This window comes from Podarcis erhardii (genome assembly GCF_964252035.2).
Source record: "Podarcis erhardii genome assembly, chromosome: 6".
NCBI classification, from domain to species: domain Eukaryota; kingdom Metazoa; phylum Chordata; class Lepidosauria; order Squamata; family Lacertidae; genus Podarcis; species Podarcis erhardii.
The window spans coordinates 40528824-40556094 of NC_138510.1; the positions used below are offsets into that span (position 1 = coordinate 40528824).

General features: G+C 42.3%; 1 protein-coding gene across 1 annotated transcript in view; it reads right to left on the bottom strand.

Annotated features, from left to right (window-relative positions):
• Positions 1–18074: 18074 nt before the first annotated feature.
• MAPKAPK2 (MAPK activated protein kinase 2) overlaps positions 18075–27271 on the bottom strand; it is an 83607-nt gene continuing 74410 nt past the window's right edge. The window contains exons 5-10 of the mRNA XM_081865266.1: positions 25648–25774; positions 24304–24379; positions 22321–22445; positions 21077–21162; positions 20550–20630; positions 18075–20037 (exon numbers count right to left, since the gene is read on the bottom strand). Coding sequence (XP_081721392.1) covers positions 19894–20037; positions 20550–20630; positions 21077–21162; positions 22321–22445; positions 24304–24379; positions 25648–25774 — 639 coding nt within the window. The 3' untranslated portion in view covers positions 18075–19893. The remainder of the gene's footprint in view (positions 20038–20549; positions 20631–21076; positions 21163–22320; positions 22446–24303; positions 24380–25647; positions 25775–27271) is intronic.

Sequence of the window (27271 nt, forward strand, 5' to 3'; positions counted from 1 at the left end):
CCCAGAAGAAAGGAAGTATAAAGGTGAGGTATAGGTAACTTATATTATTACTGATAGCGCCTGTTGTGTGTCTGTTTTGGCTATTATTCTGAAACAAGTTTAAAAAACAATATTTCTGGCACCTCTTTATCAGCATACAGAAATAGTGCACAAAGGAAACATTTTAAAATGCATTGCTAACAGTTATACAGGTGACTCACAGCACCTACATCAAACTAGAAACAGAGTACTAAGTTTTAACTTCCTTGCCTTGCCTTATCATTTGCTTAAATCTGAAACTTGCTCACATAAGGTTTTCTGTTGCATGTTGTTTTTTATCATCGCATTTTCACATAATTTAAATTTAGTTACAGTGGTACCTCGGGTTACATACACTTCAGGTTACATACGCTTCAGGTTACAGACTCCGCTAACCCAGAAATAGTACCTCGGGTTAAGAACTTTGCTTCAGGATGAGAACAGAAATTGCGTGGAGGTGGCACGGCAGCAGTGGGAGGCCCCATTAGCTAAAGTGGTGCTTCAGGTTAAGAACAGTTTCAAGTTAAGAACGGACCTCTGGAATGGAGAGGTACCACTGTATTTGGTTTCTCTGCTGCCTAAACTGTCCTTTAGATTTAGTTATAACACTGACAGCATGAGCATATTTTCATTATCAGTACTCTAATCAGCCTTTCAGTTTGTGTTAAGGTGAGTGGAATTTCCTGATTTTTAAAAATGCATTAGCAGCGTCCAGGGGGAATTGGCAAAATGACAACTTTTTGTGTCTGGATTTTTACTTCTTGGAAAATGGCAACCCTACATTAATATGTATGAAATGGGGAATGAAATTCTACTTTGTTTGTAATGATCTGTCTGCAAAATGAGTCCTGCTTTTACAGGACAAAATGTATCCATTGTTCCTGCACTTTATGGAGGAGTTCACGTCTGACTTATGGAAAGGGATTGTCTATGGGATTATGGCCCACCAATCCTGGCTGCAGTTTCCTTTTGCTAGGGAAATTGCTGGCTAATTACTCAGAATGGGCAGTCTCCAGTGATCTCTCCTCCAAAAAGGAACTCAAATTTGAGTAATGCTGACCCTGGAGCTCCTCACTAGTTGGGAAGATGGAAGGGAGCATAACAAGAACATTGCATTTATTTTCCAGAGATGATTATGTGATCAAAAACTGGAAATAGGTTCAGAAAATATCCCATAGACACACACATTTGGAAAAACCACAACAACAGGATGAGGAGAAGAATAAAAACCCTACAGATAATCTCCAAGTCCTTGAGACAGATAGCATAGCTGATGGTAATGTGATATACTTCCTGTGCCTTTAATACAGAAAAGAGTCACAGGCAGAGACTGCAATATGGGGCCCAGAAGAGGGGATCTATCTATGACAAAAACTACACATAGACAAAATCCAAACTTGCATAATTCTGGAGGCTGTACTTTTCGTGAATAACCCGTGAGCTAGTGTGATATCCAATGTGAATCACTATTACGTTGTCAGAGTTTAGCTCTTTCTGGAAGGGCATCCTGGTGAGAAGGATAAAAGTATAGTACTGTCAGTATTACTCTAAATAGAAAAAAACATTAATAGATAACACAAATTGTGAATAAAGACAACTGGTGACTAACAGGCATCATGTGGGTGAGTGACCAGCACAAGAACCAGTGGGTTGTTGATGACAAAAGTTGTTGATGACCCATCGAAGAGGAATCTTGGGCCTGGGCAGACAGAGGTGCTATGCTGATGGTATATATGCTTGAGGTGAGAGGGAAAGAGTGTATTTCGCAAGTTGTACTTGGAAGAAGAAGGGAGAACAAAGATGGAGATCCATCTTGGGCAGGTTGGCTGAAGGCTGGCTGGGAGAGATGCCTTGCACGTCTGGGGGGACAAGCCCTTCTTGAAATGACAATGCTGTAAGATCTCTGCTCCCTCCATGCAGACTGAAGGGGTAAATTTGTCTCTGCTACATCTTCAATTCTCCAAAGGAGTGCAGACCCTGGATGAGTTCCTGAAACCTCCTGGGAATTTTTCACCACTCGGCAAAGAGTGATGGTGGAGCCCAACTTTTGTAATAGTATTTTGTTGGGGGGTTGCTGGTGCTCAAGAGCATACCAGAAATTTAGGTTTGTTCAATTAAAATGCTCTGTTACAACAAACCCATTCTTTAAAACAACTTTTTATGGTTGGGAAAGAGGTGAGGAAATGCACTGAAAAGTCTATGGTTATTAATAAGAAGACTTTATTATCATTATTATCAGCCTTTGCACAGCAAGGCAATTTACAAGCATAATAAAAACAATTAAAATGTTTTTAAAAACAGTACAAAACAACAACGGAAAACAGGTTTTAAAGCAATGCAAAATGAATTCCCAAAGCAGAGACCTTTTCATCCAGCTGGAAATGCTTATTGAAATTGAAATATTTCTAGTTGTTTCCAGAAAGGGCAGATAGTGGGCATTGTGAACAGGAATGGTGTTCCGAGGAACAGGGAAATCCATACTGAAAAGCCCTGCTCCACGTAGAGCTTCTGATATAACCACCACACACGCAAATCAAAATGAATTCAGGATGAAAGTTCATTGTGGTATAACCACCCCTCAGACAAACCAGAATGAATGCTCATTAAATACCAGACATACTCTAATCTCTGTGCAAGCAGGATAAATGCTCAAAAAACAGTTCATCTGGAGGTGCCCTTTGTCTCACTCACTTAACCACAGAAATGCAATTAGGGACAGTATCATCCCCTGTACTGGATATTTTCTTCCTGCTACATCAATGAACACACGTGTTAATCATCTCTTTGTCACATCCTTGTTGACAAATCCTGGAAATATCTGGGGACCAAAAGATGGAGCATAAGAATGCTGTTGGTAGGTGGCAACTTCTTCAAAGTAATATGAAAGATTAAAGGAAAGTCACGTTCACTTGTTTGGGGAGAAAAGGGGAAGGTGCTGTCCTGATTTCAATAGCTATTCCATTTGTGCAATGTTCTAAAAAGAGGAGAGATGGTCCTGTCCTGCCCCACTCTGCTTTCAGGCCAAAAGAATGGGGGAAGTTGGAGAACTGCCACTAACACAACACCATGGAAAAACATTGCAAGGTAGGCTGCTCTCAGACCTTCTCCTCAGCCTTCTAATCAATCCACGAGTCATGAATGGGAGCTAGGATTAGTTGGCTTACTCCTCCTCTGGGTGATCATGCTCCATCTCTGAAACCACAGCAGCAGAAGACATAATGTGCTCTTGTGGGCACACTTTCCCTAGTGTGAATGGTGCTTCCTATCCCTCTACAGCAGACATGACTAACCTGGGGCCCTCTAGATATTTTTGGATTCTAACACCCAAGAGCTCTAGCCAGCATGGCCATTAATCAGGGTTGATGGGACTTGTAGTCTGGCAACTTGTGGAGGTCAAAGATTAGCCACCTCCACCATACAGGAGAGGGCACCTCCAGACATTCTTTTTTTGTGCATTCATGTTTATATGTGTTCTTGTTGCTATTGGGACAGCCATACACAATCACATTTTCAATATTTTTAGAATGGCGTATACTTTCCTTCATTGGAGGTTTTCAAGCAGAAGCTGGATGGTCAACTGTCATGGGTGCTTTAGTTGTGATTCCTTCATTGAAAGGGGTTGGACTAGATGACCATTGTGGTCCCTTCCAACTCTACAATTCTATTAAAGTGGTAAAAGGTAAAGGTAAAGGTACCCCTGCCCGTACGGGCCAGTCTTGACAGACTCTAGGGTTGTGCGCTCATCTCACTCTATAGGCCGGGAGCCAGTGCTGTCCGCAGACACTTCCGGGTCACGTGGCCAGTGTGACAAGCTGCATCTGGCGAGCCAGCGCAGCACACGGAAACGCCATTTACCTTCCTGCTAGTAAGCGGTCCCTATTTATCTACTTGCACCCGGGGGTGCTTTCGAACTGCTAGGTTGGCAGGTGGTACCTCAGGTTAAAAACTTAATTTGTTCTGGAGGTCTGTTCTTAACCTGAAACTGTTCTTAACCTGAAGCACCACTTTAGCTAATGGGGCCTCCCATTCCCGCTGCACCACTGGAGCGCGATTTCTGTTCTCATCCTGAAGCAAAGTTCTTAACCTGAGGTACTATTTCTGGGTTAGCAGAGTCTGTAACCTGAAGCGTATGTAACCTGAAGCACATGTAACCCGAGGTACCACTGTATTCTATTATTCTATGCTGCTTCATTTCCAACCAGTGCATATCCAGTAAATAACTTCTGAAATCCTGTGTTCTGAAAACCTGTGACCTTTTCTACCATAAATGTTCTGACTTTGGTTTGGCTTTTGTTGAACGATAGCCCCTCTCAGCAATGATAGTGTGGTGACGAGGGGGAAAGCACTGCAGAATAATCTGAAGCAGAGTAAGTCTACCTCTAATGCACTGTTGTGTCAAGCAGATGATGCAGAATACACATGTGAAAAAACACAAGCCTGGAAGCGTCCAAGGAGATGTCTGTGCATGCTTCTCTCTGTGTTTCTTGCTCTCTCTCTCTCTCTCTTGCATACACAAACACACACTCACAAAGCAATGAGGCCATAGCTGTGTACCTGTACGTAATAAACTGAGACACCTGATTTAGACAGGTGGCAACATTTTGCTTTCCATAGCAAATAAACTGTGCAGAATGTGAAGGGAGTGGATTAATGTAGCAACCAGACAGTCTTGAATTTAATTATTGTAATTTTTTTATGTCTGTTCAAAAGAATCTGTGCAAGCAGGTGACCACAGACTATCTTTGATCTGTGTTCCAGACATCACAGATCTTTGCAGAGCGTCTGAGGTTTGCATAAAATAGGTCAGATTATGCCATTGTCTTTCATATGGGCTTGACATATGTACTGTTGTAACAAAGGTTGATAGAGGAAGAGGCCTCAGTCCATGACTTCCCTCTGCACATTAATATACTCTTTCTTACCCCTGCCCAGCCTCCAAGTCACCGGCCCAACAAAAATCAATTGCTTATTAAAGTTAAAATTACTCAGGTTACAAACTTTAAATTCTCGGAATGATTGAAGAATCCAGTAACAGTAATACTATCCAAAGAATGAAACAGATGTTGAAATTCACCACCTTTGCACACTTTATTAGTGGGGTGACAGAATGAAAGTCTGCAGGTGCAGCTTCTCAAAACATGAAATCGCAGTGAAAGCAGGAAAAGCAATAATTGCTCATTTCCTGCAGAAAGCCTCTCTTAGGAAAAAGAAGATTGCATTGCTACCAATGGATGACATGCTACAATTCTTTTTGTTTCATGAAGAGGAGCAGCACGAGCTCAGGCCATTTTCACACTATCCCACTTGTAGCACAGTAATATAGTTTTTCTCAATTTGGAATTGTTCTCATCCTCAACAGCCTCCATCTAGATTGATTCTAGCTCTTGCCATATATAAGGGTGGGTATGGTTCTATGGCATGGTCAACTATCATGAACATATTTTTTTTGGGTCATCATAGCAACAGAGTGACAGTTAATATATTCTGTGCAGAGTAAAAGTAAAAGAGGAGTAAAAGCCAACGGAGAGTTGCTTGGCCCAAACTGGGCTGTTGTCTTTGGTGCACTTTCTCAGTTTTGTAATGATAAAGAAAACCACACCTCTGGACCTTTGAGACAGATGCTTTTTCTCTCCATGAAATATTGCAACTCTACCCTTAATGCTCAGGAGTATATTACTGTCCTTAGGCATCTTTGTGCACAGTGTCTGCTGGTTGTATGGTTGGGATGTGAGCAGTCTTGAACTTCAGGAATTTGGGGGCAAGAGGCTATGCATTAATGCAGACACAACAGCAGCAAGTTGGTCACCAGCAGGCTCCAGAGCTCTTGATCTGTATCATTCAGTTCTGCTGTCCCCATTTCTTAGGGTCAGCCATTATTACCCGGCAGCCATCCTTACTGTCTGTAGCAATTACTGTCTATATTTCACCTGCAGGAATCCTGCTTTTATTGCACATTTCATCATACATGTCACGCTCCTCTCAGTGTGAAAAGCATTCTGCATTTGTCACCAGAGAGGTTGGTGAAAAGGCAGAGGTACAAGCAGATGGGAATTCACACACTTTTGAAAAATGCCTCTCTTAATGAACAACTATTGTGAAGTTGTATCAGAGCAAAGTAGGAATATGCATGGCTGGGTGGTGTACTCAGGGGAAATCCTGGAGAGAAATTTCCTAAGTTTCCCTTAAGGTGAGGAGTGAGTTATTTCTCATCTACCTGTGAGGGTCTGGTTAGGGATTAATGTGGCCTGTAGCTATCAGGCTACAAATGAGGGGGGGGGCTTGTGTTGTGATCCCAGCTGCATAAGGCTCTCACTTCAGGAAGGAAGGCCAGTAGGAAGAAGTCAGGGTTGCTGGTATGCATCTACTCTTTCTCTAAAATTATTGGAGGCACAGCAGGTAAGGGAAGGCCGCTGACATTTTGCTAGCAGTTTTCCTGTTGCCTTTATCAGCTACTGTGCCTTTTTTTCTTTATTGTATACAGGCTACTGGGGGCCCAGAAGTAGAGGAGTGGTTGTTTCATTCTGCTTGTGGGAAGACAGTATGTCTTATATAAGGGAAGTGGTTGTATGGGGGAAATCTGTTCTGGGTGACAACTGCAGGGAAGGAAGCTAAGCTTGGTAGCAGCACACCACTAAGTAAAGTTTGTTCCATCTAATGCAGTCCCCATGCATGATTTGTAATCTTGCAAATACTATAGGTAGAATGTGCTGTTTTCACTCTTAAACCAACCAAAGCAAATTAAAGCACCATTTTTATAGCCAGAAGCTTCTCTGCTCCGCCTTCATCTTTGGGCAGGGAACACGTTGCTGCGTCATTAGATAGGGTGAAGGAGCATGACGTCAATGAGGCAATCTGTCCAGACTAACTAGTATGACCAGCATGTAATTATCCTGACACTGAGGTGCAATGATCAGAAAAGTATTTTGGGTTTCTGCACAAATTATGTTGTGGTTTCCCCCTCATGCCTTAATAGTCATTTTCTCATAACCAGAATCATCCCCCCTAACCCTTGCTTTCATATAAGTCCTTGACTGTTATCTCCTTATTAGTTATTTAGTGAACTAAAGAAGTAGTTGTTGAGTTGTCAGTATTGTAAAGTAGGGTAGTGGAGCATTTCAAGGGCTTTCGTTTGGTTCCATGAGTCAGATAAATTGTGCTGGCTACTGTGTGGTACATGAGGTCAGGGCTACACATATATATAGGCAGCTTCTCAGAAACAAAGTTGGCTTCAGTTAAATAATTTGAAAAGAAATGTCTCGACACAAATTGGTTTACCAAAGGGTCATGTGAGTTACTCAGCTATTCACGTGTGAATTAAAGTTAGAACACAGTTTGGGTGAGTGTCCCCCGACCAAAGGAAGTCTGAAGTGGGAATGCCAGCAATATAGTAACCAGTGGGGGGATCTCTGAGGTTTTTTGTTAACAGATATAGTAACTTTTTCAGTCAGCTTTTTCATTTACTGATAGGTATTGGCTTTCTCACAATTGAGAAATTGTCTCTAAGCCTTGGTTAACAAAAGGATGCAGTGGGCCTCCCACAGTTACCTCTTCCACTTAGCTGATAAGCACTTTCCCATGTTACCAGTGTACAGTAAGTAGGAAGCCAATGGCTGAGAAACCATTTTACGGCAGCAACTCTCAAACGGGGTACACATCTGCACATGTAAAACACTATGATACAATTTTAACAGGCATGGATCCCTTCCCCAGATCCTGGGGACTGTAGTTTGTTAAGAGTGTTGTCAGGAGACCTCTGCTTCCCTCACTGGAGAGCCAGTGTGGTGTAGTGGTTAAGAGCGGTGGACTCGTAATCTGGTGAACTGGGTTCGCTTCCCCGCTCCTCCACATGCAGCTGCTGGGTGACCTTGGGCTAGTCACATTTCTCTGAAGTCTCTAGCCTCACTCACCTCACAGAGTGTTTGTTGTGGGGGAGGAAGGGAAAGGAGATTGTTAGCCGCTTTGAAACTCCTTCAGGTAGTGATAAAGTCGGATATCAAATCCAAACTCTTCTTCTTCTTCACAGAGCTGCAATTCCCAGAGCTCCGCAGGAAGATGAAGATATGGTTAAACCACTCTGGTATTTGTAGCACCGTGACAGGAATAAGAGTCCCCTAACAACTCTCAGCACCCTTACCAAACTACAGTTGTCAGGATTCTTTGGGGAAAGCCATGACTATTAAAGTGGTAGAGTGAAGCTTTAAATGTTAAATGGTGTGGATGTGGCCAAAAATAGTGTCAATGGAGCCACTGTCACAAACTCCCAGAAGCATGTCAAAAGAGATAAGCAGTGAGAGACTCAGGGTTCAGTTCATATGGAATGAGGGTCAGCAGAGGCTGTGGTGTCTTTAGGATATATAGCTTTATTTACACATATATACAACCCAAGCATAATACGGAGGGGCTCACAGAATTAACACCCCGACAGATCTTACTTCTCCCTTGGTCACAGGGCTCATCCACACTTCCTTTTGTGCCATGCTTCGAGGCACAGGTCCATGTTTCCCCCAGGAAAACCTGCCTTTCACCACTGAATCGGAACAAATGGCAATTGGGCTTTCAGTGGATTGCTATTTGCTCTGAATCAATGGTAAAACATGGGTTTTCCAATTATTCTCCACAGTGTCTTCTTCTGCTCAGAGGTTTGCTAGATATTCACCAAACATTTGCTTATGGTATCCTTAACTTGCATATTCATATCCGATTGATAATTCATTTCAATTTGATATTTGACAGTGTTTCATACTTGTACAAGCTGACATGGGCAGCTAACATGGACAAGCAGCATGCAATGTTTGTTGACATTAAATTACCGTATATTTAGCGGCTGGCCACATTGTATGTTTTAGCGGACATCAAATATGTAATATTCAAAACTATCAACAGTTTCCAGTAAAGTTACATTGACTCCATTTTGGGACGGACGGGGTGGAATTCACAATATTTTTTAAAAAGTATCTTGAATCTGAAATATCCCATCCAAGGGGGTCGCTAGGGGGCGCCTTGGAAGATGGCGGATATTAACATCTATCCAGCTCGCACAAGGTAATTAGAGGCTGATTATGGGGAGTATATCAGTCTCCCTTCATCTCTCCAGGGGGGAGAGATGCCGTTTTCACCCGCTGTTGCCATAAATCAACCCCGAGTTCGAAAGAAGGAGGGGGTGAGGCACTGGGTGCATAACCCTCGGCGGGCCTCGGAACTCCTCCGAAGCTGCTTCCAGGAGCGAAACTAGTTGCGTTACTTAAAAGGAAAAAAATTGGGAAAGATAACACACATGCTTCAAGAGAGGCAGGAGGTTTTTATCTGCTAACAATTTTACCACTGAAAGGAAGAAGACTGAGACGGACTAAGAAGGAAGATTACATCAAAGTACTACAAATATGGTATGTGGATTGGAATGCTGGAACTAAGGGGAGGGAATGACTTTTTATTTCTTTTGCTCTATGTGATTATTAATAACCCTCCCTCTGAAGATCTGTCACAGAAATAAATTGCAAATGGGACTAAAAATGAATTGTGTGGGAATAATTATGAACTTAAAGGTTTTACTCTGTGAAGGATTTGGAAAGAAGAAGGGCTCTCTCTTGTGACGCAGTAAGAATGGAGACTTGATAAGAGACCTGTGTTGCTGGAGTTGGTCTTGGGGAGGGCAAGCCGAAGATATATTATTTTCGAGGAGATTGCGAACTGGAAGGGGCAGCCCTCCTGCAAAAAGACTAATTTACGATGCAACAGGTCGGAAAAGCTAAAGAGTGAGTTTCTAGACTGTATTTCATCGGAACGACAAAAATGGCGATTACTCGCTTGAGCGGAAAGGACTGTTGGAGGAGAGTGATTTACGAGAGAGCAGCACAAAGCCCACACAGAAATACAAATAAGACTGTCTTTTTCAACCCACTTGCGGAGCATATCGGAGGACAATGGAAAGGAAAATGAGTAATGACAAGTATTGAGAAGAGGAGAGTGGAAACATCATTCTTAATATGGAAGCAGAACAAATATTCAAGGATTGGACTCCTGCCAATCAAGAAGCATGGGTACCCCCCACAAAAAATTATAATTTGGAAAACAATTGGATTATATGATATGTATTGTTATAATTTGGACTAATTGATTTGATGTGTTTAATTTGGAAATATGAAATTTAATAAAAATTATTTTTTTTAAAAAAAAAAATCCCATCCAAACTTTTAGTGGCAAATTTGGAAGATTTATCGGATTTTTGAATTTGTTAAAATATTGTGTTGACAGTTTCCTCTGTATTTTATTACTTTATAATATTATGAAGTTTTAATGATGTCATTGTACCTCATCATTATACTTTTCTATGAGTTGGAAGCTTGTAAATAATCTTACAAATACATACATACATGTATACATACATACAGCTCTACATTTCACTTGCCCACCTGACTATTTCACCCCACACCTATATTCCTGGGGTAGAATTAAGCGTCACTAGAATACAATTTTCCATCTGTGGCCATTTCTGTTTACCTGGTAGAACAATCACCCCTCTCCTGTCCTGCATTTTCCCAACCATCCAGAGTGAATGGGGGGGGGGCGCGAAGCAGCAGGGAGAGAAGAGAGAAGCTCTATTGTGCTAGTGGGTGATCTTGCATTGGCTTCTGCTAGTGCACCAGATTACAGCAGTTTAATCTGGGCCCTGGGGACTTTTCCCCATATAATTCATCATGTGCTAGATGGAAATCAGAGCACAGGGTGAAGCTGTTACAACAATCATTTTGCCATGCATTCAGAATTTAGAGCAGGCCAAGGAACGAGAGCTAAGGCGCAGTATTGTAACATATGCAAGCTTTTAGTCGCATATCTTTTAACTGTCTCTTTGTCAACTTCCGGTTAGTAACTCATTATTTGTCTTGGCATATTGGTGCTGGTGAATGTTCCTGGAACAGTGTTGTACTGATGTTAGATAAAGCAGTAAGCGAGTGCCATCGTGTTCACACTGGCTAGCAGAGCAATTTTTAGGCTATGCCCATTGTGTTTAAATGGCATATTTCCATACACAGGTGGTGACCGTTTCATGTAGGGATTCCGTTCCTGGCCCCCGCAGACATTAGCAGAACATGCATAAGCATGTCCCACCCCCTTATGCCCCTCCCCCTTATGCCCATGTTACACCCTCTTCTGGGTCCAAAAGGACCTGCGCATTGGTGATCACATCTCAGCTGGTCACTCCTAAAATGCTCACCACCCGTAACTAATCTAGATTAACATCCAAATAGCTTTGGCAAACATTTCAAGATTAGAAAATCTGTAGTAATTGGTGAGCCCCATTGCCATTATATAAGAGAACAAGGGAGGCGTTCATGATGAGTTCTGGCACCTCTTTTTCTGGAAAAATAGCACTGGTGCTATGTATTAAATCACTTGGTCATCTTTCTCAAAAACTATGCAACATGATTTACATTAGATAGCGTCAGACAAAATTTGACAACCATCTGCTATCACAGCAACAAGCAAGGTACTGCTTATAGTCAAAATGTGTTTGCAACAATTTTACCTGGAATTGCATCAGCCATTTGCAAACAAGAAATTGGTGCAAGTACTGAGAATTTAGAGGATTCTGTTGAAAACTAAAGTTGTTAATCTAATAAACATTTATTTATGTACTGTATTTTTCCAGGTATAAGACTAGGGTTTTTTTAAGCAAAAAAATAGGTTTAAAATTGGGGCTCGTCTTATACATGGGTAGTGCTGAGGGGTGTTTTCTTAATTTGGAGTCCCCAAAAATAGGGGGCGTCTTATACATGGGGGCATCTTATACATGGAAAAATACAGTAAATTCTTCCATAAGGCCTCTGGTTAGTTTAGGGTGGAGAAAACTGCCACCACTATACATGTATGGATTTTACTTCCCAATATCACATGCTATTGTGGTTTGGAATTTAAAATATGAGTTGGCCTGAGTGAGTCTATATGACGGTGTTGTTACCATAAACAAACAGCATCAGATAAGACCACAGACTTCTCTCATCAAACTAGCTGGCTACCACTTCTGCCTTTTATGGGGAATATTTTTAACTGGGAGAGAATTCAGGCCAAATAAAAATATGCTGATTATGGATGACAACTTTTTTCACATCCTTTTGATTGTAAGCCTGAGGGCAATGGCTATCTTACTACTGTGTTTGTTTGTTTTTGTACACCATGGTGAGGTCTTTTTTGGCTAAAAAGCAGGTTATGAGTCTATGGCCATACTACCCTGAACACGCCCGAACTCGTCTGATCTCGGAAGCTAAGCAGGATCAGGCCTGGTTAGTACTTGGATGGGGAAAAGCAGGTTATGGATAGGAAGCATAGGAACATAGGAAGCTACATTATTCTGAGCCCAGCCATTGGTCCGTCTAGCTCAGCAGTGTCGGAACTGACTGGCAATAGTTCTCCAGGGTTTCAGGCAGGGGTCTCTGGGCCTTACCTGAAGATGCCAGGAATTGACCTTCAGGATGCAAAGCAGATGTGGTGCCACTGAGCTATGGCTTTTCCCCATGGTTTCAATCAATTATTCTAAAGCGGCATCAGTGAGAATTTTTTCCTGCTCAGTACGAAGCAATGGTCTCTGTATGCTACCTTGAGCGCTGGAAAGACAGCTTATAATGTTTAAAATGATAGTTGTGGTGCGAATGAAGAACTCATTGCGCATTATCAAATAAGTAGGTTTGTTAGGAACTGGAAATCCAGTGGTGGGATTATTATTATTTATTAAATTTGTATGCCGCCCTTCATCTGAAGATCACAGGGGCAGTTTACAACATAAAAATACAAAATGAAAATACAAAATACTTGATAAAACAAAAGCCAAGCAAACCAATAACCTCCCCTCCCACAGACACATTTTAAAGCCCATAGAATGTTAATCAACCCAATGCCTGGTTGAAAAGTTTTCACCTGTCACCTAAAGATGTGTAATGAAGGTGCCAGGAATGTAGGAAGGAAGGCGAGAGGGTAGAGAAAAGAGGTGTTGGGTTGCACTAATACTCTAGTAGAGGAGTAGCCTCCATTTACTTTATTTTGGGATACGTTTGTATGGATCCAAATGGCGTTCTTGAAAAACCAGAAGTGTTGATGTCTGCTAAACATGTGCTTGCTGGTTTGGGTATATTTTCATTACTAAATAGAACACAGGGAATGGGAGTAAACCTGGCACCCGTTCTCTCCTCCCTACTCTGAGGACTTTATTCCCAGTAGACTCACTTTTGCCACTGGAGATATACTGGGAGTGGGGAATTAAAGTGTGCAGCGCAGCGAAGCAAGCAGTAGGGGGGAGTATTTTACTCCTGTCTCCCATCCATTTAGGCTGTGATCCTAACCCCCACTTACATGAGAGTAAGGTCCATTGAATTAATGTCTGCTTCTGAGTATGCATGGTTAGGATTAAAGGTAAAGGTAAAGGGACCCCTTACCATTAGGTCCAGTCGTGACTGACTCTGGGGTTGCGGTGCTCATCTCGCTTTATTGGCCAAGGGAGCCGGCATACAGCTTCCGGGTCATGTGGCCAGCATGACTAAGCCGCTTCTGGCGAACCAGAGCAGCACATGGAAATGCTGTTTGCCTTCCCACTGGAGTGGTACCTATTTATCTACTTGCACTTTGATGTGCTTTCAAAGTGCTAGGTTGGCAGGAGCAGGGACTGAGCAACGGGAGCTCACCCCATCGCGGGGATTTGAACCGCAGACTTTCTGATCGGCAAGTCCTAGGCTCTGTGGTTTAACCCACAGTGCCACCCGCGTCCCATGATTAGGATTACGTTGTGATTTAAAAAAATATATAGACCCACAGTCTATTTTTATAGCCAAAGAGTGAGTGTGTGTTTAGCACACATACTTATGTGTCATTTGGTCCTATGCATTTTAGTTCCAGAGTGATTTAATATTTGTTGTGCTGTACTATCTAAACTTTGCTGTACTATCTGAACTTTACTTATTATCACTTTGTTAAAAAATGTCTAAACTACCCACCAATCCAAGTACAGTGGTACCTCAGGTTAAGAACTTAATTCGTTCTGGAGGTCTGTTCTTAACCTGAAACTGTTCTTAACCTGAGGTACCACTTTTGCTAAAGGGGCCTCCCGCTGCCGCCGCGTGATTTCTGTTCTCATCCTGAAGCAAAGTTCTTAACCCGAGGTACTATTTCTGGGTTAGCGGAGTCTGTAACCTGAAGTGTCTGTAACCTCAAGCATCTGTAACCCGAGGTACCACTGTAATCTGATAATACAATAAACCATAAGACATCATAAAATAGTAAAGACTAAAAGGCAGCAGCTAAAAACCCTTTAAAATGGCTGGGCAAACATGTCTTAAACTGGCACTGAAAACATTGGAATGCCAATTCATCTCCTCTAGGGTGGGAATTTCAAAACCAGGGTGCTACCACAGAAAAGGCACCTATCTGCAAGTATAACTCACTTCAGCAACAGATAGGTAGCCGTGTTGGTCTGCCATAGTCAAAACAAAACAAATTCCTTCCAGTAGCACCTTAAAGACCAACTAAGTCAGTTCTTGGTATGAGCTTTCGTCTGTGTATCTGAAGAAGTGTGCATGCACACGAAAGCTCATACCAAGAACTGACTTAGTTGGTCTTTAAGGTGCTACTGGAAGGAATTTGTTTTGTTTTCACTTCAGCAAGTGGCGGAATTCAGAGAAAGACCTCAGTCGGCAATCCTAATAATCATAACACTACGTTAAGTTGTCTCTAAAGTATCTTTCTTTCTAGGGAGGAAAATGGTGATGATGTAAAACAAACAAACCCTGAACATAGTTATTTATAGACATATGTACCATCTGATAAAACTCATTATCAGTGTTCTAATAAATATTCCTTCCTCCCCACCTACAGAAGGTGGTTGTGTCCGTAATCGTTATCATTAGGTGAAAATAAAGCATCATCTTTGCTCAACTTGTTCCAAACACAGTCATAAAATGATATATTTATCTCACAGCTAGCCGTGACTTCCAGTTATACTTATGATGCAGCAAAATGGCATCACGCCTTCAATTTATCTTGGAACATGTTGTTTTGAAATTACCTCCGATTTTCAGTAGAAATTCTAAACCAGCACCTTCTTATAAAGTGAATTAAAGGTCAACATGAACCCAATAACTTAACAAAGGTAATTAACACACTGTAACATCTATCAAGTATTTGTAAACACTGTTTATAAACACAGTTTTATACCGTTTCCTGTTCTGAGGTCAGTTCTGTGCAAATTGCATGCAGACAGGGGCTTGGATGCAAAAAGCCCCACGTGCCAGCGGGCTGCAAATCCATCCAGTGAGGTTGCTTATTTTCCATCCCAGCCTGCATACACTTTTGCAGCTCCAGCCCTTTTCATACTGAGGCAGTGTTAAAGCTGGTGTCGATGTTTTGCCATACTTTAATACGATCCCTGCTTGCAATTCAAAATTCTTAATTCTGACAAGCAACCAATGAGATAGCTTACCTTAAACCTGGGGTGCAGAACCTTTTTGGCTGGGTGGGCTAACTTTACCTACCCCCTCCAGACAGGCAGAGTTTGACAGGTGGCTAGGGCCACCCACCTCTCCCTCATCTGATGTCATGATGATATTAGGTGATTGATAGGCGGGTGGTTTCAACCGCTTGCCAAAGTTGGCCTGTGGTTTGGGGGAAACGGTCTGCTTCATCTACACATTCCCCACAGAATGCACCGGCAAAGCAGGATGGCTAGGACCATTTGCTTGAGAACTTTGAATCTCATTCAGCTGGACTCTGAACCTCCTGAGCAAGTTCACTTCTACATTCAAATTCTCACCACCTCCCACTCATTGACAAAACAGTTCCTTTGAACTGTGATGCCTTCACAGAAATGAGTGCCATTTCATATTTGTTTTACTCTCAGCTAGGAGCAAAGTGTGAGAAAGAGAGTGTGTTGCTACTTCCATCAACAGAGTTGCAACCCCAAGGATGCCACCATTCTAACTCATGAGACCAAATTTAACTAGATAGTTGCACTAGTGGGATCTAGCACCATGACTTCCTGTAACACAATGGGGTTTCCTCCTCTCCTCCCCCTGGGACCCTTGCTATGGCAAGAATGTGCCCATAGAAACATTTGACTATTTTCTTATTTGGTACCTGTTTTCTTACAAGCCGCTTTCAACATGAAAGCTATTATGCGGGGAGCGGGTACAGCCAGTGATTGAAACTTAGTCAAGGAGGCCAAGAATCATGACTCTTTTTATGCCAACTTGGCACTCTTCAATAGAATTCACTTGAAAACAGATTTCTACAAGATTACCCACAACTCATGTGTGGTATAGCTAGCAAAATAAATGACTGTAACTCAAATTCTTGGATGAACTGCATGCAGCCTTCTTTGCATGAGTTGAAATGCAGTAAGGCCATAACAGTTATGGCTACTCTGGTGGAAATGAGCAAAAGTGTGAATTTTTGTTTTGTTTGCTTCATGCTCTTGTTATAATCTGTTGTGTTGATAAAATACCTCTGTAATAATATGTATACTGAGAAAAGGCAATGAAAGTGTTGAAAAAAAATAAGTGGGGTTTACCAGCTCAAAAAGAATGTATAAATTGGCCTCTAAGGGAATGAAGGTCCAAGCAACAAAAAATAGGCTGCTATATGGTGCATCAAGTGCCATTAAATAAATTTATATTGATGCAATATACTTCAGCATCTCATTCATATATATATATATATATATATATATATAAACAAAGCAACAGAGCTGCTGGAAGGTACAAATCTGCCTATACAATTAACTATAATGCTGAGTTTTCAACAGCAAGAAAGAAAGAGGTTTCTCTGGTTTCCTTCTGTGTCACATTGAGGTAGTTGAACTGTTTCATTCCTCTGCTCAACTCATGGCTTCCAACTCTACAATTCGCCCTCAATGACAAATGCTGATTTCAGTGCTGTTTGCTCAGAAAAAGATACTGGCAAGCCACAGCCTTTTCTAATGGCAGCCATACATGAGCTTTCACAACATTTTGTGTGTATACCGATAAGTGTTGCAAAGGCCAAATTACAATGCGTGTGCTGGAGAAAGCCTAAATTTGTCTGGTACCTTTGCCCTTCTATTTGTGTGCTCGCATGTTAAAATCTCTTGGCCAGATTTTAAAAGCTGCACGTGACATCGGCATTACTGAAGCAGTGTCACAAAATCTAGAAAGCACTCTCTTCGAAACCCAGAATGCTAACTTAAAGCCAGTTTAAGGGCAATGGATGCACCAGAGCTAGACAACTGGCTCTGTCTAGTAGAGGCTTCCTGTCAATACAGAGCAGATCCACACCATACATTTAAAATACAGAACTTCCCCCAAAGAATCCTGGGAACTGTAGTTCCCTCTCACAAAGCTACAAATCCCAGCACCCTTAACAAAATAGTTTCTATAAATCTTTTTTTTTGGGGGGGATGGGAGTGTCCCACTTCTGACACCAGTGTAACACACCACTCCAATCTCTGGTGTGAGATTCCAGAAGTTCCAGGTGCTTACCCTAGTGTTACCCAGGTGTTTTCTTTTGGAAATGAGGAACAGCAGAGACTCTACAATATACAGTTTATTTACACATATATACAGCCTGAGCCTACAATGGAGGGGCAGACTGAAGTTAGTGGCACATTGTTCCACCACTTGGTCTGCCTGGGAATTAAGATCAAGGTCAGAGGCCTTGCTCTCTCAATGCCATCTCAGGAGATTCTTATGGGCAGCATCATATACTCTCCCAAATTGAATTGAATTGAATATTGCAGTAGATAGCTGAAATAGATATTATTGAAGTGTCATATATACGATGCTCAATTCTTTTCATGTGGCTCTTCCATGCCAATATTCTCCAAGTAGCCACTGCTGGTATATGTCTGAAACTCCCTGCTTGCATGCTGTCTTTAGTACAATCCACAACTCATTGTATGTGAAAAGTTGATATGTATTAAAATCATAACTGGTAGAAAACTCTTTGATCACACTTCTGTGCTACAAATATAGCCAGCCCTTTCTGAACCAAAGCCTGTTCTGGCTTCCCCCACCCCCCACCATGGATCACACAAACACAAACTCTGATGTATTGGGTGTCTTTAATCCAAAATGGGGGAAAAGCAGAGCAAATAAATTTTTTTTCCAGCAATGAGACACCACCAACAACAAAAATTAAAACATATTTTTTTTACAAATTAAAATTTCATACAGTGTCTAAAATGCCACCTAAAAGCTAAACCTTTCTTTAAAAAAAAAGGGAAAGTGTGTGTTTTTAAAACACTAGTATGCCAGTGAAACAAACGTGGCAAAAGATATTCATTCATGGACTAAAGATATACAGAAAGAGGCAGAAAAAGGGATTGACCACCAGCATAATGAGGCAAAAGTTTATGTGAAGGAATACTTTCCTGCTTTTCTTCCCTAAGGTACAGGTAGAGTAAGACTCAAGAGAGCTTGACTTTAGACAAATGTGCCCAAGTCTGCAGCACATGTCAATTCCCTCCTTCAAACTTCAGCTGAGACTTTTTGGTTTTCTAGGCAGAATTCCCATCATCATATTCCCATATTAATATTTGTGCCATCTGGCTATTCAACACCCAAAGATGCTAAGGAATCCATCTAAAAAAGACTCATTTTTATGGTACTGTTTCTGTTTTTTCTTCACATATCAGAGTGTGCATGTGGCAGGTTCTGTCCCACATGAGCTCCAAGTTATATTCCAATGAGATGCAAATCTCAGATTTGAGCCTTTTGCTATGTGCTCCAAATAGTTGCAGTTTCCTGGTAAAGTAAAAGATCAGGATGGTTGTGAACAGCAACACAGAACAACGATGCAAGAGCCACAACAAAACAGCTGGGGTGGAGGATATGAGCCTGCAACCTTGCAGCATGAGATCTTTAGAACTGCATCAAGGTCTTAAGTTTTAACACTGCACAAGATGGTGGTGGAAACTGGGCAACAGGACATATTCTGATGTAGTGCTCCAGGAAGGCTGCATCAGTTATTGAAACAGATCAATCATGAACGTCTCCACTCAACAAACACCTACTTTCCATCCCTCCCACCCACCCAAATAACCCTGAGATCATAACTGAATTCTGGGTGCTTCATAGACCCTCCCCACACACTACCCCTCAAAAATTCAAGATAGAATACAGAAGGGGGTGGGCCTTCCTGCCTATACTTACAATATCCATCCTATCACATTATTACATACAATCCACAAACACACAAGTGAGAGGAAGTCAATCCTGTGATTGCAGTTAGAGGCAGAGCCCTATTGTACTTGGGACAATAACTTCCCAAACTGAATTTAAGGTCCATCAGCCAAGGAAAAGTTCTTGATGTTAAATGAAGACCACAGTATCGTCAGTGCCTTTGTTTTCTGGTGGAATTCTTCAACAGCCCTGGCCTTTTGTTGTTGTTGTCGACACAAACTGAAAGCCTTTAACTCTAAAACAACAACCGCTGTACTCAGCACAGGACTCCTATCTTGATTTAAGCTCTACAGTAGTTTTAAAAATATAGATTATATATATTTTATTTATATTATTAACCTTTAAATGGTGATCACAGGAATTTCAGTGTCTCTGAAGGAGAAAAAAAACAAGGGGGGATGTTACTAAACAAACAAACAAAATCTGATTACCAGAAATATTTCCCTACAGGACCAGGGGTTGGGAAATAACATAAAAGTATGTTTTGTACATAGAGCAGCTGTTTCCTGCTGGACCTCAGAAAGGTCAGAACCATGAGAGGCAGCTAAAAAAAAAACTAATCTGGTATAAAGATCTGAATTCCATGTGTTTGATATGACAGTCTTTATCTCCAATTTGTTTTAAAAAATATATAGATATAGTTATTGCTTTCACAACCACCAGGTTTGGCTCTACTGAATCCTCAGTGGGGGAGTGCTGTAGGTTCAGCGGGGTTTGCTTTCTTCCGCCTCTTCATAAGCAACGGGTTGGATGAATCTTCGATTTTCTTAATCTTGATTTGTTCATAATCCACTCTCATGGTGGCCAAGGCACTTGTCATCTCCTCCTACAAATGTGAGGTAGAGGAAACAAATTAACATCTGGCTAGCCAAATTATTCTAGCTTCAGGCATTACTGGCATCCAGAAGAAAGATCCTATTTGTAACTTAACAATGGGCACAAAAGCCAGCTTCCAAGTTCAGACTGTGGTAGAGTGAGGAGGGCCTTTAAGTCTGCATATCTGGCATTACCTACTACAGTGGAACTTCGGTTTTCAAATGTAATCCACTGCGGAAGACTGTTCAACTTCCAAAATGTTTGAAAACCAAGGATCAATGGGCAGGTGACAAAATCTATTGGAAAAAAAGCAAAAACACGCAGAGGAAGCTTCCGGGTTTTTGGCATTCGGGTTCTGAATCGTTTGGCTTCCGAGATGCTCGAAAACCGAGGTTCCACTGTACAGGCTAGGAGTGGCTTGCAGCACTGATGGACAGGCTCACAATCACTTACACCTGGAGTTGCGTAACCTTCATCCATGCTGCTTAGCAGTGTGTGAGATGAAACTTGCAGACAACTTACCTTAACGTCCTCCCAAAGATCTTTCTCTTCTTTCAAAACTCTGCTAGTGTGCAGCGGGGTTTGTGGCACTTGCATTGATTGCTGCATAGGGAAGACAAATGGAGCTTTAGTCTAGTGGTTGGGGAGCCTCCGGCCTGGGAAGCTCTCTTTCCAGTCCTTGGGACTTGCCAAGACTTCTTCTGTCCTTTTTTGACTGGCTGGGTGGTGATCATGCCCCTTGCCTGATCGGATGTAGCGGTGTGTGTACTGTAGAAGCCTCTGACTTCTGCATGGCTGGAATACAGCCTACACCCAGTGCTCTGCCCACTTTCCCCTCTGGCCCCATCCACTTTTGCCTCTCTTCTCTCTCCCCTGCCCCCTTACTGGCATGCAGCTGCAGGAGTTTTCTCACAATGGAACTGGCGATTGAGCTGAAAAATGTTTCCCCTCTATCTATAAAGCTACCTCAGACTCCCTTGCACTCATGTTTCTCAGCCTAGGCTTCTGCGCCAGTTTTTCTTCCTGAGAAATGACAGGTGGATTCTTACCATGATCCAAGGGTGATTCATGAACTCCATTATAGTCATTCGCTGGGTTGGATCCGTCTTCAGCAAATTCCGGATGAGCTGCTTAACTGAAGGTGGAGGAAAGGCAACAGCATTAACAACAACACACACTGTGTCTCACCACCTCATTCCAAAGCTCTCTTCAGATGTTGCAGAAATCCTGAAGCTTGCACGGCAAAAGGAGAGACAATGTACACAAAGGGATGGGTCTATTTTAAGGAGAACATGCTTTGACTCATATAAAAACCTGAAGGGACTTCTCCTGAGCAAATATGTTGCTTGTGGAGATAACACATGAAAAGTACTCTGAGGACTCTTAATACTAATTAATTTTAGTACATATGATGAGTAATGTACTTGAAAGAATTGTCATGTGTGACATTGTGGGGCCTGGTCTTTTTTGGGGGGGGGGTGCAGTGTTTATTTTTATTCATTTTCCCACTCTCCATGTTGCAACCTTTTTATATCATGCATGCACAAGATAACAAAGGGAGTGGGGAGAGTCAATCTGGCCATGGGCTGTTAGGGTGTGGAGGTCCAGGGGGAACCCTCACCTTGCCAAAGCCTCCAAACACAGGAGCAGAATCCCGTAGGGGAAGGAAGGAAAAGGAAGAAGAGAAAGGCAGGGCAAAGGAAAAGCAGAAGCTGTTATGTACTGAAGTTCTCACCCTGGGCCAGCAGGGGGATACTGTAGATAGTTATGCAAATAAGGGATTGAAAGTGACGTTCAGTGATTGGATAGTTTTAGAAAACTGTTACAGTTACGTTGTACTGGAGCTCTATATAAGCAGGCTGACTGAACCCTTCAGTTCAGTTCTGTTCTGGCCTTTGAATAAACAAGAGCTGTTTGAAGAATTGCTGTGTTGTCTGATATGTTCACTCACAACTTAACAGAAGCCATGCTATGGGGGCAGCAGGCACTTTTTCTTCCCTGGCAGCAAAACACTCCAGCTATGGTGGCCCAGAACAATTTCTCTGAACCAGAGCAAGGCCTCCTCTTGAGCCATAGCTTAGTCATGAGTAAAAAGGCCACTCATGAAAGGCAAGAGAGCCAAGGAATGAATAAGGTTAGTGCAGGGGTGGGTAATGTTGGGGGTTGTATTCCAACAACAACTGGAAGGCCACAGGTTAGCCAACCCTTGCCCAGAGAATCACATTTTTTCAGGTTTTGAAATCCCATTTTCCCTTTCAGAGGAGAATAGCAGCTTCTGTTCACAAACATTTACCTTCCTCAGATACTTCTGACCACTCTGGGTTGGGAAATTCGTACTGACCCATCCGGATCCGTTTCTTCATGCCCGGAGAAATGGCCAGACCATGGTTGGAATAGAAAGGGGGGTACCCACACAACCTGGGCAAAAGAGAAAAATGACATGTAGAAGAGAAGTCCATTTTGAATGCCAAACTGATCTAATGTGCTTCCCCCCCAAAAATGGTATCATTTTTATTGTTTGTACTATAAAAGGCTGTCATGTAAGAGAGTCCACTACAGCAGTGGGGAACCTCTAGCCTAAGGCTCTAAGTTAGGTTTGCTAGGCCTCTCTCTGCCTTAGGCCTGTGAGGCCATTTTTGGCAAACCACGCCTATCTGTCAGTCACTTGGCATCTGTTATCTCCAATCTAAACAATACAGTGCTAAGATGAGAGATAACTCTGCTCACTCTCTGAACAGGAAGTTGTCAAAGGGCTGGCAGCATTTTCCTGATCTTCCACCTTAGTGCTGTGAGACCACAGTCCTAACGTCAGAGAGAACATCCTGCTCCTGCTGTTTACTATCAAAGAGCAAACAGAGACTTATCTCTGATCTTTATGCTTATTGGACCTGGGGAATCATCTCTGTAGTTCCACTGTACTTCCAGGCACAGTGCAACACTGGGAAACTAGCCCTGACCCACAGCTCATATTGGAGAGAAAGGCTGAGGTCCCTCTTGTTACACTTGTTGACAGAAAGCAATGGAGCACTCCCCATGGCAAACATGGAAAGCTGAATTGTGAACTTTTGTGAACCTGGATGATGAAGGGCCCTGGGGAGACAGGTTAAGGGCACAGCTGTGCTATACAGGGAGCAGCAAGAAAGCACCAGCATCAGTGGGATAAGGAAACATGTTGTCTTGTACACATTTGTTTAGCATGTTTCCTGCCCTTCTCTTCAGCACAAATGCACTCCAAGCAGCAAACTAACTAAAAGGACATTAGGAAAAACAGGTTCCAAGGTACTTTCAATGTTAAAACCACTTTGAGTTGTGGCATGCTGCAAACCACCTGCCTAAATCAGGGGTGCCCAAACTTTTTTCAAAGAAGGCCAGATTTGATGACGTGAACATTGGTGAGGGCCGACCAAAGTTGTTGAGCTTTTTTTTAGGATTGAAATTGCTGAGCTTTATTAGGATTTTACCCCAGAACATATGCTGCCACGGGGGCCAGATTAAATCGACCGACAGGCCAGATTAGGCCCCCGAAACAGACTTTGGATATGCCTGGCCTAAATCCTATGAGCCGTTGTCTCAGTGCATTAGTAGCTCATCAACTGGGACAAACATTTTAGCAATGACTCAGCATATAAAACAAGCAGTGCTCCAAGTACAGCGTAATCATATCACATGTGCATGTTTCTTGCACGAATTCAGTTGCAAAAGCTTGGCTCCAGCAGCAACAGCCTTCCTAGCACAGTTGCAAGAAAGACTAAGGCAGAAGGGAGGAGGGAGGCAGACAGAGAGAGATGCAGACAGAAGAAAATGGGTGGAATGAAACTACAGCTTCTGCCTGCCTCTCTCCTCCTTTCTGCAGGCATGAGAACTGGATTCCTTCTTCCTCTGCCTCCACCGCTTTGCCGCTCGTCTTGCAGTCAAGGGAGGCAGGGTATCTTCTTCCTCTGGCAGCGGCCTTGGAAAATATTCCCAATTTCATCTTCCCCACAATCAATGCATCCAATTTTATTTCTACCACCTAGGGCTTGTTCCTAAAGTGTGTTGAATCAGCCAGCATAATCTGTGCTTTTTTCCTTGATATTGACAAAAGATCTTCCTCAATGACTCAATAAACAGAACATGCCGGAAGCACAGCCCTTCCCAGTTAACTGGCTCAAGAATATCCCAGAAGAAGACTAACTTTGGGACTTTATTGAATCCTGCCAGGAGCAAGTACACACAGAGGAGAATATACAAAGCAACTAACTGTGCTGTGCAGTACAGTGCAGAAGAATAGACTTACAAAATATACATGATGACACCAAGGGACCACATATCGCAGGACTTATCATATTTCTCTGGGCCTAGTACTTCTGGAGCTAAAGGAGATGAAAACAAAATGCAAAGTCAACTTTGTCACACATGCTATCAGTACAACTTTGTTACATGCTATCAGTACAATTTTCAGACATTTACACTTCAAGAGGACAGGCTGTCCCCCTCTCTGGGGAGCTTATTACCCTTGGAACTGTGCCTGGAGTACACTTGCAAAATAATATGCTGTTTGGATACAGTTTACCTGGCACTTGATATTAGTTCTCAGTTCATGGGAAAACCTCTGACACCAAGGCTGTTTGCCATAGAACATTTATAAAACTGCCAGCGAAGGACATTAAAGGGTCCCAGAAAAGTACCGTATTGGCCCGAATATAAGCTGCACATTTAAAATTGGAGGGAGGAGGGAAAAAGAAAAAATACCCAAATATAAGCGGCTCCCTTCCTCGTTGCTTCTGGCTACATACTGGGGGGGGGGGGTAGCCACGCTGCATTGCTGGCAGCCTTTCCCCTTCCTCGCTCTCTCCCTTCCTGGCCTTGGGGGAGAGGACGGGGGACTACATGTGGGGCGGGCACCGCTTTGCCACGCTCCTGCTGCTGTTTGCCTCACACTCCTGGCTGCATACTGTAAGGTCGCGAATATAAGCCGCACTTTAACTTTTCAAGGTCAGAATTTGGGGGGAAAGTGAGACTTATATTCAGGCCGATACGGCGTTCAAAAGTGACCAGAGGTCTTAGCCTTTGAAATTGAACGATGCGTTGCTTTTCTCTCTTCCATTTAAAAATGGACCAGAACTAAATCCCCAAACTAATAATAATAATAATAATTTCCCAACTTTTTCCCAGGCCAGAAACTGTTATAGGATGAGGGGGATCACCTGCACAACCTCAATCTGGTCACCACATGATAGTGACACCTGTGTTGGCTGCTTTTGTTAAAGTTTTCACCCTGTGCCAATCCTTTTTCTTTCCAGAATACTAAGTAGGCAGCACAAGCAATCTATTGGAAGCACATAGAGACCAGCTTTTGAAGCATGCTCACCTGTTTGCCCAATCAGCTGCAGCCCAGTGCTGAGGTTTTAAACTTGAGAGAGATGCCATTTAGTTTAAATGATGTAGCAAATGAAATAAAATGATTGGGCTACTTGCTTGAAAATCTTGAAAAACCCATCCCTGCTCTTATTACAAAACGCAACAGCAGTGTACATGTGCCCTGAAGCTCACCATCACTATTTCTATGAAAAAGAGAGGTGCTAGAGGTTGCAGTTCTTATGTCTCAGAAGCGGGTGATGCTCTCCAATGGTTTACTTACCCACATAGTATGGTGTGTAGCATGGTGTAGCTAGAGAGTTATGTGTGGTGGTTTCTTTAGCAAATCCAAAGTCGGTGAGTTTTAATACAGCGTTGGGCCTTTTTGAGGTGTATAGGAGGTTTTCTGGCTGCAAGACATAATAAGCAAAACCAGCTTAAGAGAAAACTATATTTTGCACCACCTTGCAGACCCTAGGCTGGGCACATGGTAAGAACTAATGATCAGGTGTCCATTAACCTTTGCTTATTGATTTATACCATTTCCTCATGCATCTGCAGTAAAAATTACTCCCAATGAAGCCTGACAGTCATTTCAAAGACATTTAAAGACAGTAGAAAAGTGAAGCACAGCTATGAATAAAAAACAGGAACAGACTAAGAAACAACAGCATTAACAGGGGCAAGTGAAAACAATCCAAATGAAATTTTTAAAAGACCTGGGGAATGAAAACAGTCTTTTCCTGGTGCTAGAAAGGCATGATAGTGACAGGCAAGCATCCCCAACTGAAAAGGCCCTCTCAATAGCTGCAATTATGCAGGTGCCATTACACATCTGTGTACATTAGGTATATGATCCAGATTATATTGACAATTCCCTATAATGCTTATGCTACTGAGTTTATTTGCAGTCCTCAAGACATGATGCGTTTTATATTTGCAAGGTCAAAGCTTCAGAGAGTCTTTTACAGCAGACACTAGGGCATTAGAGGAATTTATAGAGGAACAGAGGAATTAAACACATATTTACAGGGGAAATGGTGGTATTGCCAATTTACCCTCCCAAATTAAATAAATACCTGAAGTAAACATAGTCTCTGAACTCTTTATAAGTGTTGGCCACAAGGCTCTTGACCAGTTTATTGAAATACAACGTTCCCTAGCCCATTTGTTCAGCGAATGAAATGTTATGTAATGTTTATTAGCACAAAGCTTAAGGTTGTGAACTTTTGGTGGGCAGGAGTTCAGCCACGAAGGGAGTAGGCAGCATTACAGAGAGTTTTCGATTTTGACATCTAACCATGTTTTAGTGTTAAATGGATGAGCCTCATTGAAAAACCGCTACACATACCTGTTGAAGGCCTCCAGCTGCTTCCCTGTGGCTCATTCAGGCTCAGCCACAGACTGCTAAACTATGGTTTCGCCTTAGGTGGGAACATGGTCGGTATGTAAAAATCTTTGGTCTATGCAAGTGGCATGTTAATGGAGTGTGTGTGTGTATTTGAATTTGAATTTGAGTATTGCAAATCTCTCTCTCTCTCTCTCTCTCTCTGTGTGTGTGTGTGTGTGTAGTAGTAGTAGTAGTAGTAGTAGTAGTAGCAGCAGCAGCAGCAGCAACAAGAGTAAACCAGAATGTGAACGGTTTAGATTGAGAAGATATATGGGGGAGGGAACCTAAAACTACCCTTCACACTTGAGAGTGTATACCCGCCCACATCTTAACTTCTATCAGTGTATGCAAGTATATATTTTGTTTCAGAAAGCATAAAATGATCAACATATACTTTGCACCTTGAATATTAATAATATAGATCAAGATCCACAGCAGGCATGTGTGTGCAGTGGAGAGAGCCAATATGTATCTAGAGCTCTGTTTTCACTATTCACAGCTGCAGATTATGACCCAA